The sequence below is a fragment of the Ciconia boyciana genome, chromosome 3 (genome assembly GCF_034638445.1).
Source record: "Ciconia boyciana chromosome 3, ASM3463844v1, whole genome shotgun sequence".
NCBI lineage: Eukaryota > Metazoa > Chordata > Aves > Ciconiiformes > Ciconiidae > Ciconia > Ciconia boyciana.
In genome coordinates, this window is record NC_132936.1 from 115640940 (window position 1) to 115657362 (window position 16423).

The 16423-nt window shown below is 49.3% G+C and overlaps 2 protein-coding genes across 7 annotated transcripts in view; one reads left to right on the forward strand and one right to left on the reverse strand.

The window, feature by feature from the left end:
* Positions 1–950, forward strand: part of SRSF7 (serine and arginine rich splicing factor 7) — a 6777-nt gene extending 5827 nt beyond the window's left edge. For all 3 annotated transcript variants that reach the window (XM_072857233.1, XM_072857235.1, XM_072857234.1), the window contains one exon: positions 812–950. In XM_072857233.1, coding sequence (XP_072713334.1) covers positions 812–866 — 55 coding nt within the window. In that variant the 3' untranslated portion in view covers positions 867–950. The remainder of the gene's footprint in view (positions 1–811) is intronic.
* Positions 667–14578, reverse strand: GALM (galactose mutarotase). Of its 4 annotated transcripts, none has more exons than XM_072857228.1 (8): positions 14272–14578; positions 13637–13791; positions 10556–10762; positions 9027–9108; positions 5481–5622; positions 5212–5386; positions 4660–4771; positions 667–849 (listed from the first exon to the last, which is right to left on the reverse strand). In XM_072857228.1, exons 1-7 carry the CDS (start codon positions 14465–14467, stop codon positions 4694–4696), a joined length of 1035 nt encoding a protein of 344 aa, XP_072713329.1. In that variant the 5' UTR covers positions 14468–14578; the 3' UTR covers positions 667–849; positions 4660–4693. The 4 variants fall into 4 exon arrangements, with proteins under 4 accessions (XP_072713329.1, XP_072713331.1, XP_072713332.1 ...); XM_072857230.1 differs by having other exon boundaries at positions 667–2217; XM_072857231.1 differs by lacking the exon at positions 5212–5386.
* Positions 14579–16423: the final 1845 nt, after the last annotated feature.

A 16423-nucleotide genomic window follows, 5' to 3' on the forward strand; every position in this document is an offset into this window, starting at 1 on the left:
AGTAACCTGACGTAGTAGTTGGGAATGGAAGATCGAGCCTGTTATTTTTACTGCTGTTACTCAGATTATTTTTTTTCCCAATAAGTTGGTAAATAATTATCTCTGTGTGTGTGTGCATATATGTGTAGTGACAGAATCAGCAGCACTTTTTTCCCTAGTTTGAATTCTTTAATAGTTCATTTTTACAACTTTAGTGTTCAGAATTTGCAGGGAGGGGATATATCCTGGTAAGAATAGCTGTAGACCTGCCACAATGTGTCCCTTGCCTTGGTGATCCTTCTGCCCTGCAAGTTGTTTCTTTTTTTGTTTGTTTGTTTGGGGTTTTTTTGTTTTTTGTTTTTTTTTAAACATACTTACAGAACATCTACACTTAGGTTTGCTTTGTTTAAAAATGTGGCTGTATGTAGTCTAACCTCAAAAACAATCACAAGGGACTGGAATAAATGCTGAGTGATCACCATAATAGGTTTTGACAAGCTGCTGTATCAGAACAGTGAAGAAGTATCCTGCCTCCATGAAGGTCGCTATTAGTAGTACCCTTTAGATGATTTTACAAATGGTCACATTTAAATTGTATTATAAAAATAACAGTAGAGAAATGCAAAAATGTGAAAGTAAAAAAAAAAAGATGTATTATCTCTAACATTAAATCATCAACACATTAACTTTGTCAATAGTGATTAGTTATTTTATTAAAAAACAGTGCTGACAGGGTGCCGGAGTAGTCTAGGTATCCTCCTGTTGCTTTTTCCTGTATTTATGAATCCCAAATGACTACTGAAATGTTAACTGTGGATTCTTTTCCTTTCAGTCGTTCACCATCAGGAAGCCCTCAAAGAAGTGCAAGTCCTGAAAGAATGGATTAAAGTTATGAAGTTAATCTTTTAGGAAGAAAGTTATTTTGCTTACATTATTATAAGGGATTTTGTGGTGTCTTTGTAAATGTAAGAATGTAGATAGAAGAGTATATCAACTAAAATTTGGCATGATCTGGGTCTTCTGAGTTAGTCACACCAATAGACTAGCACAGGTCTCTTTTTATTGTATGAATTAACTTCCTGTGATATGAAAATGTGGGACTTTTTTATCGGCACATTGAAATAAAATGTGTATTTTTAACTAAAACTTCTCTGTAGTAACCCTGCTGCTTCTGTTAACATTTGGGTAATTTTAGCTGTGTGCCATGTAATGTGGATGAAAAATACCTAAAATGGGAATGACTAAAATCGGTGTCTTCTCAAACTAGTCACTTTTCACGTTTATTGTTGAATGGTCTTTGGTGAAAGGATCAGTTTCTGCTTTGTTTGAAATGGAATTTAAAATCCATCTCTGTCTGCAGATGGATAAAAATTTGCATATGCCCTTTTTATTCCTTTTATGATATTTAGTGGGCATTCATTTTTCTCCCTGATATAATTATTCTGCAAAACTTACTCTCTGGTGCTTGACTAGTTGTGATACCAGATGCCCAGAAACTTAAGGATGAGCTTTTATTCAAAACACTGACATCTTTTAAATGAATAACATCTGCAGAAACCTCTAAACGTAATAGAAATTAATAACTTGACAATTGCTACTTTTGCTTGTTGCATTTTTTAGTTCTTCAGGCTATTAAGAAAACTTCTTAAAATGTCTCAAGGCATGTTTTCCTTTTTTGAGGGAAGACGTAAGGTCTTCTGACCTAATTTCTGAAGGACCTTAGGAGAATGTGTTTGAGAGGCAGAAGAAAGCTCTTATTAGTCTTTCTGCAGCTCGCTCAAACTTTCCTCCTCAAAGTGAAAGATTCTGAAGCTGACCTCAGGAATTCTAACCTGCTTCACAGAAATTGGTATGGTTTTAAAGCAGTCCAGATCCTGGAGATGACTTTGTTGAATTAAGCTAATTTATTACAGCAAATACACACCTGCAGGATTAATTATTTGTGTATAGGTATGTCACACTATTTGTCCTCATTGTGTAGTCAAGAATTGCATGATAAGGCACTTTATTGACACAGATCACAGCAGAAGACTGGAAACAATGTTAGACTGTGAACAAACAAACTGGTAGGCAGAGGGGAAAAAAGCAGACTTTTTTTACTGCGATGGGATATCTAGCAGAAATAAAGGCCAGTTTCGTCAGTAAACAAGCACTGAAGTGGAAAGTGAGGCCTATTTGGGCTTCTTATGAAATCTGTCGTGGCGGTTTGCTTCCAATGTGTAAACCACAGCAGAGCATCTTAAATGAAAAAAAATTACAAGATTAACTTCAGTCACAGCTTGGGTAACCCGTGATTTTCAAAAAACAGGTTTCCCGTTAACAATGACTTCATGGAGCTTTTTCAGTGTATGAGTAAATAGTCCAGATTCTGAACATACTCTCATGTTGCAGCATTGTCTGGCCTTTATGCCGAGTCCTAACTGTTGTGTTGCTTGGTGTCTGCCTGGACACTCCTGCGGTGCTCAGCGATGGGGATTAGTGTTTCGTTTGCCAGATGCAATGATCAATATTCTGGCAATATCCATTAAATTCCACTGTCGCCGCAGTGGCAGGGCGGGGGGTGACACAAATGTTGCCCTGCAGTGATTTACCAGAAATGCCCAAAGCCTGTGACTTGTGTTTGGAATATTTATTGGTTGTGCATTGCCTGCCCGGTTTATAGTGTACCTGGTGAGAGGCACATGTACGCTGCTGCTCTGGAATTTGATCAGCTTTTTTCTCTTATGTACTCTTAAGGCAAACCTACTCCACAATAAACCTGCAGACTAATACAACAGCTGTGCTGGTACCTGTTTTTCAGTACCCAGAGGCACTGTGGAAGACGGAGCAGAGGAGCCTGGGCTTCTGTAGGGGACTGGGGTTCCTCTAAACCCAGGCTTAGCAGTGAGAACCTGAGCAAAGGGGCAGGGCTGTGCCGGCAGGGGCGGCCCTGCCTGTGGCTGTGGCCAGTATGAAGGACAGCCAGCGCTTCTGAGGTGCAGAGAGGGAGCAATGGCAAATCTAGTGTCTGCGCTTCTGTGCAGCTGTGGTGACCAAAATTGAGGGTGGGTGTGCTGCTTCCCTCAGCTCCAGTCGTCATCCTTGGAGCAGGCTGCGCAGCTCCAGCTCTCACTTGAGTTTGGTAGGATTTCACCAAAAATTCCATACAGTGTTTGTGAACTCTTGGAAAAGATGTCCGGACAGGGCTGTGTTTGTGTGACCACTGCTGCTGTGACGCTGGGCCCTGCTCCTCTGAGCGGGGTGTGCATGCCCTATGCAGCCTGGTTGTGGGTGGGGGGCAAGGGGGCATGTACCTGAGGTTTCCAGTGTGGTGGGCAAACCCCACTCTCATAGGGGTGATGGTGCTTCTGCCCCTGGTTTGCAACCTAGCATTTCCTGAGCTTGGATCAGTTGGGCTTCATTCTCCAAATTATATCAGCCCTTAACTGCAGCCATGTAACGTGACCACTGTGCGTGTCTGTGCACTCGGGGCATCGCAGGAGAGCAGCGGGGTGCTCATTTTGGGGGTCAGGGTGGCAGAACTGACCATGACAGGTCCGCCACGTTTGCGAGTCCAATGGCCAGGCACTTCCACTGGGGACAAGATCATTCCCACAGCTCTGCAGCTGAGGAAGCATGCTGGAGTGCTGTGGGCCCCAACCACAATCTGGCAGTGGGAGCCCAGCCCGGGGCTTGTGCAGCCCCTTTGGCAGCAGCATGGCAGGAGAAGGTGGGAGTCAGGCTGTGGTGCCTCGCACGGGGTGCCTGGCTCAAGGGCTAGCTACCCCCATGTCTCTGGGGAGAAGGGTGCCAGCTCCCTAATATGATGGCACTGCTTGTGCCAATTTTTTAATGAAACCTCAGAAACATGGAGGTTTTCATCAGACAGGCCCCTGTTAACAGGGTTTTGGGGATGATACATATTTCACATGGAAACACAACATTAAGATGATGGTTTTCCTCCTGCAGTTGTATATTCAGGACTACAGATGGATGCACCCACTTCACTTCAGCAGCCAAGGCATAGTGCGGGAGATGCTCTTGTGCAGCTATTGCTGCTGGCTTTGAAATAGGAGTTAAGCCAGAGGAGCCAGGGCAGCCAGCTGGGATAATCCCAGCACACAGTCCTCCGCAAAGCTATTCTGCGCAACCACTGCAAACCCACGTCATCGCAATGCTCCTGTCAGACCTGGTGGCTCTGGCCATGAGGTCTGCTCTGTTGCCCGGCATGGGAAGGGTAGGGCAGCTTTTGATGAGCTGACACCGAGCTGTGGGGCAGGTCAGTGGTGGGGAGAGAGCAGCAGGCAGCACAGCTCAGGGCACTTCGCTGGGAATAGCTGATGTTGTAACAAACAACCACAACTTTATCAGCCTTCCCACATGCTCCACATTAATATTGCGAGATATTCCCCTGCAACATGTTTGAGCTGCAACATGCCATGTCCCTAAACAAGGTGTTTTCAGTGCATTTTTTACTGCGCAACAAAACCTAATGCCCAGGGTGAGGCTGGACAGAGGGTGAGAGCTTTGCACAGACCAGATAAAGGCAGAGGTCGTGACAGGAGTTAAAGCCAGCAGAAACCATGGGTGAAAACCACAGAGAAGGAAAAAAGTTCTCAAATGGGATGTATCACCAGGGTAGTTTGAAAGCATCATTTGGCACCTGGCAGGATTCCTGGCTAACCTGCTAGAGGCACTTACCCCTCTTGGTGGCAGGAGTCAGCATCCCCTTTCCTTAAGCAACGTTGAACACGAGCCATGTGGTGTGGTTGTATTCCTCACCCGGTTGGAGTAGGGCACTGGGGAAGTGGGGCTGGGAAGAGGCAGCAGCACGTCAATGATTGTGAGCGCACATCATGGGACCAGAAAGGGTCACGAGGGCACGGCCACATCCGCTCGGCCTTCCTGGGGCAGCGTCCCACAGCTCCTGCCCGGCATTTCCAGCAGCAGCGTTTAACCGCCTGTTACTTGCTGGCTGGCTGAGTGGGTGAGTGCTCCCCCTGGTTGAATTCAGGCCCTGTGGGGAGGACGTGGCAAGGCCCTGGTGGGGTCTTCTGCTCAGTCACTGGCCAAGCCCTGCCTAATGCTGCAGGATGCTGTGACCTGTGCCTACCTCAGTTCTGGTGTCTACAAAGCATCCCCTCACCAAACGGACTCCGTTCATATATTTAATGCCCCAGAGACATGGGTGGTGGTGGTATGGTCCTCTGCCACGGGACCTGAGCAGCTCCCAGGAGTGGGGAGATGGTTCACCTTGTTGATGGCGTCGGGCCAGTTCTGGGTTTCCAGGCAGAAAGCTGAGTGCTTGGGGTACGCGATGGCGCCTTTGCCCTTCAGGGAGCTGTCCAGGTTGTTCCCAGTGTAAAACTGGATGCCAGGCTGGGTGGTGTGAACTTCCATGGCCCTGCCGGTGGGTGGGTGGCGAACCCTGGGGAGATGCCAGTGGAGGATGCCGAAGGGCTGGCCGAATGGGCGCCCCATGGCTCCAGAAGTGGGGGACCCCTGCTGGGATCCCAGCCTACCTGGCCGCGAGGTGTCGAGCCTGTGCCTGCTGCAGGCAGAAGTTGTGGTCAAAGCCATCCAGGTGAAACTTCTCTAAGTGCTTCCCCAGCTCCACAGGCTGCCGGAGATCGAAGCTGGTGCCCAGCACAGCAGCCACCTCCCCTGAGCAAAGACAACAGCAGTGTCAGCCGCTCACCCACATGCCAGCAAACACCCATGGCACTGGCCCCTGCGCAGGGTTGAGAACCCTCACTTTGGTGAGCTGAGGATTTTAAGCTGTTTGTGATCCTTGTCTCATTGCGGTGCCCTGCTTCAAGCAAGCTTGCCTTGTGGCCGCTGTGACTCAAGCTGGGACATCACCACCTTGTCCCCCAGCAGAGCTGGCAGCCTCTGGGAACACTGCTGTGCTTAGCTGGGACAAAGCAAAGCCAAGGAGCCAGAAAACAAGAGGGGGGGCTTGTGTATGTAACTATACAAGCTAATTAATATAAACCCAAAACTTATTGGCTATTAATATTTATATATGCATAAGATTTATATACATATACTGTCTCTCTAAGTAAATAAATAAATAAATCCTCCCAGATCTCTGTACAAACATCCATGAGGTGGCCGTGAAGGTGGCGTATCTGCCGGGACGGTGAATATGGGCTGTACATTGGGACCAGTCCCCTCCTGCCTCAGGGCATTGTTTCAGGAAAAAAAGGTTTAAGACCATAAAAACAGCATTTTCTCTCAAGTCTCTTTTTAAGGCCTGATGTGGGGATGCAGCATCCTGTGATAAAGCTCTTGCCGTGAGAACAACCCTAAGACATACTAAACACAGTGCAAAACACAGCCATCCCAACCCAAAGGCAAGGGGTTTTGCATGGGGGAGGTGAGGGAGGAAGGGCAGGGGAGGGGATTTTCCCCTAACATCACATTTTTCTACCCCTCTCTAAAGGGAGAGGTTTCCAAGGGTCAGCAGGCAGCTGCCACTGTTGGGGACGGTGGCGTGCGGGCATCCCCGCCCCACTGGTGGCCCCATGCGCTGTGCTCTGCTCGCTGCAGTCATGCACCCAGCTCGGCTGCAGCTCTGCACCAGTCCTGCTCTGCAAACCTTGAGAAACATCAGTCTCCACCTGACAAACAGCACATTTCTGTGGCTTCTGATCCTATCTAAAAGGAGTGCATTTACTGAATTCAGCTGTGGGGCGGAAAAACACCTTGAAAAAAAATAAACTGTTTTGATTTAGGCACTCACGTAAAATTCAGCACCCATTGCACATGAGGGCTGTCTTTAATAGTTGCACAAATCTCGTCTTCACCCCAGGGCTAAGACTATACACAATTTTATCAGCTTCAAATTTACCCAAAACAACAAGAGGGAACTGCAAAAAGCAGGGGCAGCAAGCTGGCCACAATTAAGATGTGAAACAGCTCCATGGTGAAAGCAGTGGGGAGAAGCAGGGCAGTGGGTTTGGTACAGCCTTAAGCTCTTCCCCGCCTTGAGCCCAGGCATGACACACCACGCTGAGCAAAAGCTGCCTGGACTGGGAGACCCACTCCTCCAGGTGCAAGCCGATGCATGCATGAACAGTGGTTTTTGTTCATTAACACAGACGTAACTCTGGTTTTAGCAGACACTTGAGCTTAAAAGCTTTCTTTTTCTTGCTTTTTAAAGCCTCTCTTTCTCTCCCTCCTGAAGTCAGAAGGTGCATTCAGCAAAGCAGCCCTTCAAGAGCATCAGGGAAACAAGCCCTGCCATTTCCAGCAGAGCCTACGCTTACCAGAAACTGCCCTGTGGGCTCATGCAGCCCTCGGGCACACATTCCGACCGACACCCAGTTTCTCTTCTGTTGATGCTAGCTGAGTTTAGGAGCACAGCCTTCCCGGCATTTATGCCCCAGACTAGGTGCTTGGTGCTCCTGTTACTACTCTGTCATCCAGAGACCTCTGTCACGGTATGGCACCCTCGCCTGCCATGGCTCAGCATCTGCACTCTGTAGGCCTCCATTCCTCTAAGCCAGTCAGGCTGGATGAAAAGCCATTATTTAGGAGCAAATCTAGAAGTCTGCTTTTTTGATTATTTTAATCTATTTCACATTTTTCAAAAATTAAGCCAAATGCAGCTTTTTTTTTTTAAATAATGCTTTTCATTCTTAAAAACAATAAAACTTGGTATCAGATTAATTTAGCAATTAGATCAACTCTTACTGCAACTCAGCACAGTCACTTACACTAAATGAAAAGGGGGTGTTGGAGCAGCACGGTGGGAGGGTTGGAGTCAAGCCACCCAGAGCAAGATGCCCCCTTGTTAGCAGTGGGACCATTGCTGAGTGCATGTGTTCGGTGCTGGCTCTCCTGTGGGTACGGGGAATGTGTTCCCTGTCCCAGCTTGTTCAGATTATTTAACTTGGCAGCTTGATTGTTTATGGGGACGAACAGAGTGGAAGTGGTGGGGAAAAAAAAAAGGAAAACTAGAAAGCCCTGTTTTCTCCTTTTTACCCCCTGAATCAAGACCAGGTGCAAGAGGCTGCCAGCTCACTTCTCCACGCTGAGGCTGGAGACAGCAGCAATACCACCTTTGTTTAATTAACCTGCTTAGCATGCAAAACATGCTGTTTTCCTTAACTGGCTTTCCTCTTTTAGCCATGCAGGACATTAAAGACAGGAAACAAAAGTGTTGGTTTTGTGTCTTCAGCCTCCCAGCCAGTAGCACCAGCTCTCCTGTCCCGAAGAGGGGACTGATGGCTCAGCTCTTGCAGAGAAGGACGATGCTGGGCTCCCAAGCACCAGAGATTCCAGCAGCTCTAGAGCTCAGTGCTGGGCCTGGGAGCTGCCCTCCATATCAGGGAGTCTTACCATGTCCTGGTGTGCCATTGCATTTATCAACAGCAGCCCTGTGCCTGGAGCATGCTGCTTGCATCTCCCACATTTTACTGAGGCTTAAGAAATGAATTCTCCTGCTTTCTGTGGACTTTGAGCATGGGCTGATCTTTTGGAAATAAGATCTATGGAAGTAAGACCTTGACATCACATGGAAAATCCTGGTAGAGAAGTATGATAAAGCCGAACACTGCTGGAGGAAGCAAAGCAGGCAAACCCCAAGCCAATCCCAGCTCCCAAAGTGCTGAGTGACGCTCTCTGGTGGCCCCACTGGCCTTGAGAACAATGGATTGGCCTGCAGGGAAATGCTGGCCAAACAGGTCTGGAGGGACATGCTTTGGTCCTGTGTCATAGGTAGCTTGCCTCCTAAATGGGCCCCTTGGACCCATGTTGCAGCCTTCCATTCCACTTGCCTCTGGCCCCATTTCCTGCTGCTCCTGCTTGCACCCCCTGGATGGACCCTGGTCCGCCCCCTCGCCAGGTCTGTGGCTGGTGATGGACCCTGTTACCAGCACCTGATTCTGCCCACTCTGTTCAGGTGCTGTAGAACTGTGCCCATGGGTGAGGGTCTTGCTGTGCCTGGGGTCCCCTGGGTCCTGGTGTGTCCCCCCTTGCCGGGCAGTGCTGTTCCCCGATACCCACAAACACTCATCTGTAAAACCGCCTCCACCATGTGCCATGGGTGTCGCACCACTCACCAGTAGGGATCTTGGTGTCGTCCACAGGCAGGTAGGAATCTGCTTCAATAGAAATCTCGTGGTCATAGATATCCGGTGAGCCCTGCAGGAGGATGGGAAATATTGGGATTCCTGCTGCGGCACTTCCACCATTTGAGCAGCCCTAAGCACACCTGGGAAGTGACTGCCCATGGTGGTGCTACAGCTGATCTGGTAGTGCCTGGAGAACCTCCTGGCCGTCATCCCACCTTGACCCTGGGCACAGGACAAAGGTACCAGCACAGGCAAAAACCTGCATGGGACCAAGGAGCTGTAAATCCTGCACGGCTGAGACTATCAGTCTGAACTTGTACCTCACCAAGCACTACCACCCTGCAGATCGACTAGGTAAAACATGCTGGTTGCTGAGCACACAGCAGCAAAAGGGGAAGGAAGCAAGCAAGCGTGGGGAAGCGGAACCCATCCTGCTGTCTCATCTCCTGCAGCGCAGGCGGTTGCGCTCCTCTTCCTCTCCCGCAACCTCGGGGATGCTAGCAGAGAACCTGCTGGCCTGGAAGGGGAGTGGTATCAAAGCTGAGCCTGCACATCACTATCTAATCTGAGCAGCAATTTCATGCCCAAAGGTCTCTTGTTCCTCTGGAAACACACCTGAGTTGCATGCTGTAGGTGTTGATATTACTGTACCGCTGGCAGGACAAACAGAGGGTAAACTAACTGCACAGCCATTATTAGGGCAGTAGCCTGAGCAGACCTCCTGCATGGAGGGGCTGGGATGTCTCTCACTAACACTTTTAAGGGTCTTTGTCTCATGTCCAAGTGTGACTGCACTGTCCCATCCTATTGCTCTGCCCAGCAACATTTTATTTCCCAGATCCTTTTCCTCCAAGCCTAGTTATAAACAGGGTGAGACTAAAACGCAGGTGCAATACTGTGCCCGTCTAGTTGGCAGGACTCTGTGTGGGAGCACTCTGCACCCTGCTACGGCCCCACTCTGCAACCTTGGCCCCCTCACATCCCCTTTTCATGATGTTTCTCCTCCCCATTTTGACCTGGGTATTTTGGTGCTGCACTGACTCTGGCTGGCACTACAGGCCCTGATCTCAGCTGCACCATCCATGCAAGGGTTCAGTACGCTGTCTCAGAAGCATCAACAAAGGACAGTTAAGAAATGCCAGTCTATCACTAGGGCATGCCAGTTCTGCACCTCCTTTGTAATCTTTCCGAGGGACTGGGAGAGACTGAAACTCCCCAATTACACACAAAAGGAAAGTTAATATTCATGATGGGATGTCTCTGTTCATGACACACTGGGATAACGCGTCGTCAGTTGAGGTCTATGTCATTCAGTTCTGTCCCAGCTCGTAGGCTGCATGCAGCCTGTGATGCATAGAGACAACCCCCATCACTGTGTCCCCAGAAGCATGCTGTGTCCCCAGACCAGCATGTTAGTCCCAATGATCCCATGGGAAGCCCATGGATCATCCCATGGGTCCCCAGGCTTCCTTCCCCTGCACAGTGTCCCTCCATGGGATTCATCTCACTATGGTTACCTGCCCTGCGAGGTTGAAGTATGCGTGGTTTGTCAGGTTGATGGGTGTTGTCTTGCTGGTCTGGGCTCGATAGTTGATGGCCAGCTCCCCACCGCTGAGTGTGTAGGTCACCCAGACTTTCAGGTCACCGGGGTAGCCTTCCTCACCATCGGGGCTGAGCCGGAAGAAGCAGACGCCGTTCCGGAGGACCTGGGGGCTCCAGAGAACCTGCAAGGAGCGTGCTGTTGATGGGATAGTCATGGGAAACACAGTGCCCTTCTCTCCTGCCCCAGGCTGGGCTGAACCCAGGAACAAAAGGTACTCAAGGAATGATGCACTGAAACAAAGGTTTTTTCAATCATCTTTCCTGCTCTTACTCCTAGAAAAAGAAGAAAAAAAAGCCCAAACAATCTTTTTCTCCCTATGAAGGACTAAAAAACAATATCCCCTTGTTGAAAAAGAAAAAGGGAAGTGGGAGAAAACACAAGCAGCAGCCTGTTCTTGGTCAGCCAGGGCCAGGAGTGGGGAACAAGTTTTCCAATGAGCAGCCAAACAAATGACGCAGTTTGCTTTGATGGGTGTCTGTCCCAGCCTGTGTTACTCCATGCCTAAGAGGGTCCACATGTTTGACTTTTGCCCTGCAGCTGGACTCCCTCTCATGGATCTCCTGGTGTGCAACATCACCTCAACAAGCTGTCGCCCTTCCGTCAGCTAACTCGGGGCTGGCTTCTAGGACACACTGGGAGCTCCTGCTTAGGGGCTGGGGTTGGGTTAAATAGTACCAGATGTATTGCCAGAAACATCCACACATCAGTGCTGATCCAGAGAACTGGGACCTCTCTGTTTCTTGCCCCTGCCAGAGACCAGGGCTCTGCTTGGAGTCGAACCTGCTGGTGAGTGAAGCAAGTCAGCACACTGTAAATTTAGCTGCCCAGACAGCCTGTTTGACCCTGGCCATGGACCTGATGCTAAGTGGATATCTCAGCGCCTTGCAGGACGGATGTGCGACAAGAGGTGAGGTGCCGTTTCTGGAGATTTGCATCTACCTGAGGAATAGTTACTGTCTAATCAAAGAGGACAGATCTAGGGGCAGGGGCCAGATAATGCTTTTGAGATGACCCCTTTCATGTCCTATGCAGAGATCACAAACTCGGGGCACTTGTGAGAAGCCAACATTTTCACCAAACATGGGAAGTGAGAGTGCCGAATGTGATAACCAGGCTGCAGAGCAGGTCCTCCTGCATCAAGTGCAGTTTGACTGCAACTCCCACTGCTGTGGCATGCTGTGGTTTTATATATGAGTTTCTATTTAAGCTCTTTGAAGAAAAAGCTATTAAAGGCCAGTAAGCATACAGATATCACTGTTTTTTAAAGCTAAGAGGGTTATTTTCTAAAGTCCCCCAGTAGCGTGGTCAGATATTGCTGCCACGTAAGCGTGGCTGCAAGCTTCCTTGTCGTCTAACCACGTGCTGACCACAGCACCGAGATCTGCATGATAAGGAAAAAATGACAAGATGGCCAAGAGGCTGACCACAGGTCTCTGCACAGTGACTGTTACCTGGCTGGAGGGGGTCTTCAGCAGGTGCTTGAGCATGTCCCGTGGGCCAGAGGACACAAAGCCCTGGCTGGGAGGTGTCACTGCCTTGTCCCCACCAAGCTGGCATGCCTTCAGCAAACAAGGGGAAGAGGCAGGAGAAGAGACTACGTCCCCTGTCTGCAGAAGACAGCCTGGAAGCCCTGGGTGCAAAGGAGTTCATGTTTTCAGCTCCAGCTCACAGGGGGTCAGGGCATATAAACCAAATTGTCCTCTTTGGGGTTACAACAGCGAAGTCACCCCAGTGCTCCCTTTTTTCTAAGGCTGCTGAGGAGCATTTGATCCCGATCTGATGCCAGTTCACACTGCGCTGCCCAGAAGTGAGCTTTTTCCAGACACTCTGACTTTTGCCCCGTCAGCCTGGATGTCCTTTCATGAAACAAAACATTAACCCAGGAAAGCAGCTGCACCAGCACATTCACATTTGTTCCTCTGGGGAAATGGTGGATCAGCTACTTGGTGGTTACAAATGCATCTGATCCAACAAAGCCCAAGGCTTCAGGAAAGCAGAGATTTCTGAGCCTGCTATGCAATCAGAAGGGTTACCAGCAAGGCTTTCAAGAGAGGAGATGCTCCGCTGCTCCTACCACTTGTAGCACATGGATGGTATCTGGACTACAGCAGCAGCTCTTGGGAAAAGATAGGAAAGGTTGAATGCCATGAGGCCAGGGAAAGGTTATTTTATCTCAGATCACAGGAAGATCACAAGGAAGGCCTAGGGAGGGGACACAGAGATGCTGGGGCATTTTACAGGCCTGATCTAGTCACCCACTGCTGTGAGTCAGAGTGAGAGCCCAGGGTATGCTGTCACTGGGATGAAAGCAGCACCAAAGGGGGTAATGCAATAACCACACTGAACCCACAGCACCATCCTGCTCTCCCTGTACTTGGGAGTGCTATCAAAAGCAAGCAGCAATGATATTCAGTTTCTGCAAACCCAGAACCTTCTGACTCTGGGAGGAGCTATGGGTGGGTAACAACCTTGAAGCCGCAGGTGCAAATGAGTCTGCATGGATCACTGTTCCTGAGGAAACTTTCTTTGGGCACTGGGACAACTACAGCACCCACTCCCGGGCGGTGCGGCTGGCACCTCAGGAGCTTCCATCGTGCATGAGACTGGGTCCTCACTGTCATGTCCCAACCCAGGATCTGCAGGAGCAGCACCTCGCCTCCGTCAGACAACCCCATCAGACAACCCCGTCAGAACTGGGCTCATGAGGCCTCAGGGCTGCAGTAATGCAGAGGAAGCACAGCAACCCTCTGCATGGCATCCAAGGATGACATAAGTGAGCCTTGCTAAGCCACCTGGGCAAAGACAAGCCAACCCAGCAGCTCACAGGGTCTCACTTCCCCCCATTCCTGCACTCACAGCACCTTTTGGGAGCTGATTCAACTCAATAACCACCAGAAAACCCTACAGGGTCAGGAGTGAAGACATCTTATCCTCTTGCCACAACTCCACAGGCTGTGCGCCAGAGGACACTGGGACCCGCCAGCCTGCTTTTCACCTTGTCAAATCCCCTGGCTCCTCCGTGCAGGCTGTTGGGCCCATTGTTGAGGAACAGCTGATACTCCTTCCCGTCTACGGTGAACCTCCCCTTTGCAATCCTGTTGGCAACACGCCCCACGATGGTGCCAAAGAAGGGATGCTTCCTCGTGTAACCTGCCCAGAAAAACAACGCACGGTTAAACGGAAGGATTGGGAGAGGATGGGTGGTCTCCAGGTATGCTTATGGACTCAGAGGTGTCTCCCTCTGCTTCCCCCCAGTACTAAATAGGTGACTGCAGTCCTGGTGTTTCACACGACACACAGCTCGCTAGTCATGCATGTCTTTGATTAAAATAGCCTGATGGGATCTTGTATTCTTTGCAAATTTGCAGAAAAGGCCTCTGTCACTGCTGGTCAAACTGTGACACAGAGCCACCCTGTTAAGAGGGGCACACTGCAACCTGGAGCCACCTTGTTCCCTGTCCACCACTGAGCCCAGGACAGGCAGCAGGAGTTGTATTTATTCAGCCTGTGATTTGGAGGGGACCCTTAGAAGCAGATCATGCAGTGTGGCAATAAACAAGAAAATGCTGGTTAAGTTGCCCAATTGTTTTTTTTTAATTTTTTTTTAAAAAGAAACAGATTTAGACCCACCTTCCAAAGTGTCAAAGCCTAGGACAACATCTGAAAACTCCCCATCCCTGCCTTTCATCTCCAGAGCGGCGATTATGCACCCTAAGGACAGGATCTCCACTTTCACGCTGTCTGACTTTAAGACGAACTTTTCCACCACTCCTCCTCCTTCCTCCTGGGGCATCTGCCCGAACACCTCTCTCTTCACTTCTGTCATTGCTCCCCAAAACCTCGCTCCAGCACTGCTGGCAGGAGCTGCGGCCCCGCCAGGGAAGGACGCTCAGCAGGAAGCAATGGTGGCCGGGAGCAGAGCAAATACTGTTCTAGAGAGCAGTCATAAAAATCACATGATTGCCTTTCAGCACTGGGAGGAGTTACGCTGTGCATCGGCTACTCCCCACCACCCCGGCTTGGCGGACGGCAGGCCAGCAAGCAGCCGCGCAGCTGCGGAGGGATGTGGTGGAGCGTGGAGAGGTGCTGGGGGCTTTCACCTGAGGGCAGCGGCCCTTTGGGTCTGGTTGGCTGGAGGTGGCGGAGGAAAGAGGGAAGGATGCCGAAAAGAGGGAGCAAGGCTGCGAGTGCTCAGGCTTGTGCTGCTGGGGCCAGGCAGTGCAGCTGCCAGCCTGCATGTTTGGGTTTTCAGAGGATAGAGCATCACCGCCACCAGCTCTTCTCCCCCCCTTTCATTACCCTGCCACAGCTTTCATGGCCCTTGCAAAGTACGACATGACAAAATGCTGTTTTCTCCCTTTACGCCCCTCCCTTAGCCCCTCCACAAGAGGCACAAGGCAGCTCCACCAGCGCCTGCTGATGGACCTGTAAATTGGGCTCAGGGCGTTTGCTGGCCAGGTGTTATTCTCAAAGTCACGTTCACGTGGCCCTGACCCGGACTCCATTAAAAATCATATTTTGAAATACTGACTTCTCCTGTCTGTCTCAGGTCTTTGCAGGCAATTTCAGTCTGCAGGAATACCCTAGCAACATTTAAGCAACGTGTGTGCACGTTTTTGACATCTCTTGGTAAGGCTCAAGTGCAAGGCGAAAGAACTTAGCTACAATTTCATATTGTTACATTTTTATGAGGGCTCATTTTCAGAATTTGTTCAAAGAACCAATAATTCCAAGAACTGCCACGAAAAACCCTCAATCAATCAACCAGTGGTTGCTAAGTATTAATTACCAACACAGCAATCACCTTTAGACAAGACAAACTGCGGATTCAAAGCCAACAGAGAAAAAAAACCTCCTGCCCCGGGCTGAGCGAAGTGGTTTTGAAACCTGCGCTTCTTTGTTAACAGTGGCCTCATGTTTGCAGTGTAACACAAACGGCTGTTCCTATGTTTCCTTCTGCACATTCACAACTAGTGCTCTCTATCTGAAAACAACATTGCAAGTAAACATGCTTTTTACTGCTCATCAATACCACCTCCCATTTGAAATAGGCTGGGGAGCAGCACAAACTTGGTTTGGAGCAAGGAAGGCTTCTGGCATGTGGAAGAGAGGGCAGCTGCATTTATAACTTATTCATGAAGTGTTTTCATGTGCAAAGCATTCCAAGAAGCTCACTCCTTAGCACCTTGGCTCCCTCAACACCTCTCTCTTAACGTGCTTCTCCAGATATAGGAAGCATTTCTGCTTTGCAAAGACAGGTTTTCAGTAAGGTGTGGTTTTTTAACACAACAGGACCTGCCATTTTGATTTACTTCTCTAATTCATACCAGAGAAGGTTCAGATCCAACTGTTTGTCTGATATAATAGTCATGCACACTCTTTCATTTTCCCACGTACCTTCACAGATGCAAGATCACTGAAACCCCAGTGACATCTAAGACTGTGCAGGTGCAAAAGCAATACCACAGACAAATCTGTTCATGCACCATCCACCCAATTTTCAAGCTGACAGATAAACCAGAAAAGAAACCATCTTGCACAAGACTGAATCTTGCACAAAACAGTAAGGGCAGTAATGTCAGCTTCAGGATTTGAGCAAGTTATTTCAAGAGTCCTGCTTCATTACCCAGAGGATTTCTCATAGTTCGCCTTTGCATGTGTCCTACCTGTGTCCTCTGGCGAATGGGGGAGGCAGACAAGGGGAAGAGGCAGGATACAAAGGAGTTGTGTTCAGCATCTCACTACACTGGCTTTTCTTTTTGGTCATTCCTGTTTTTAAGAG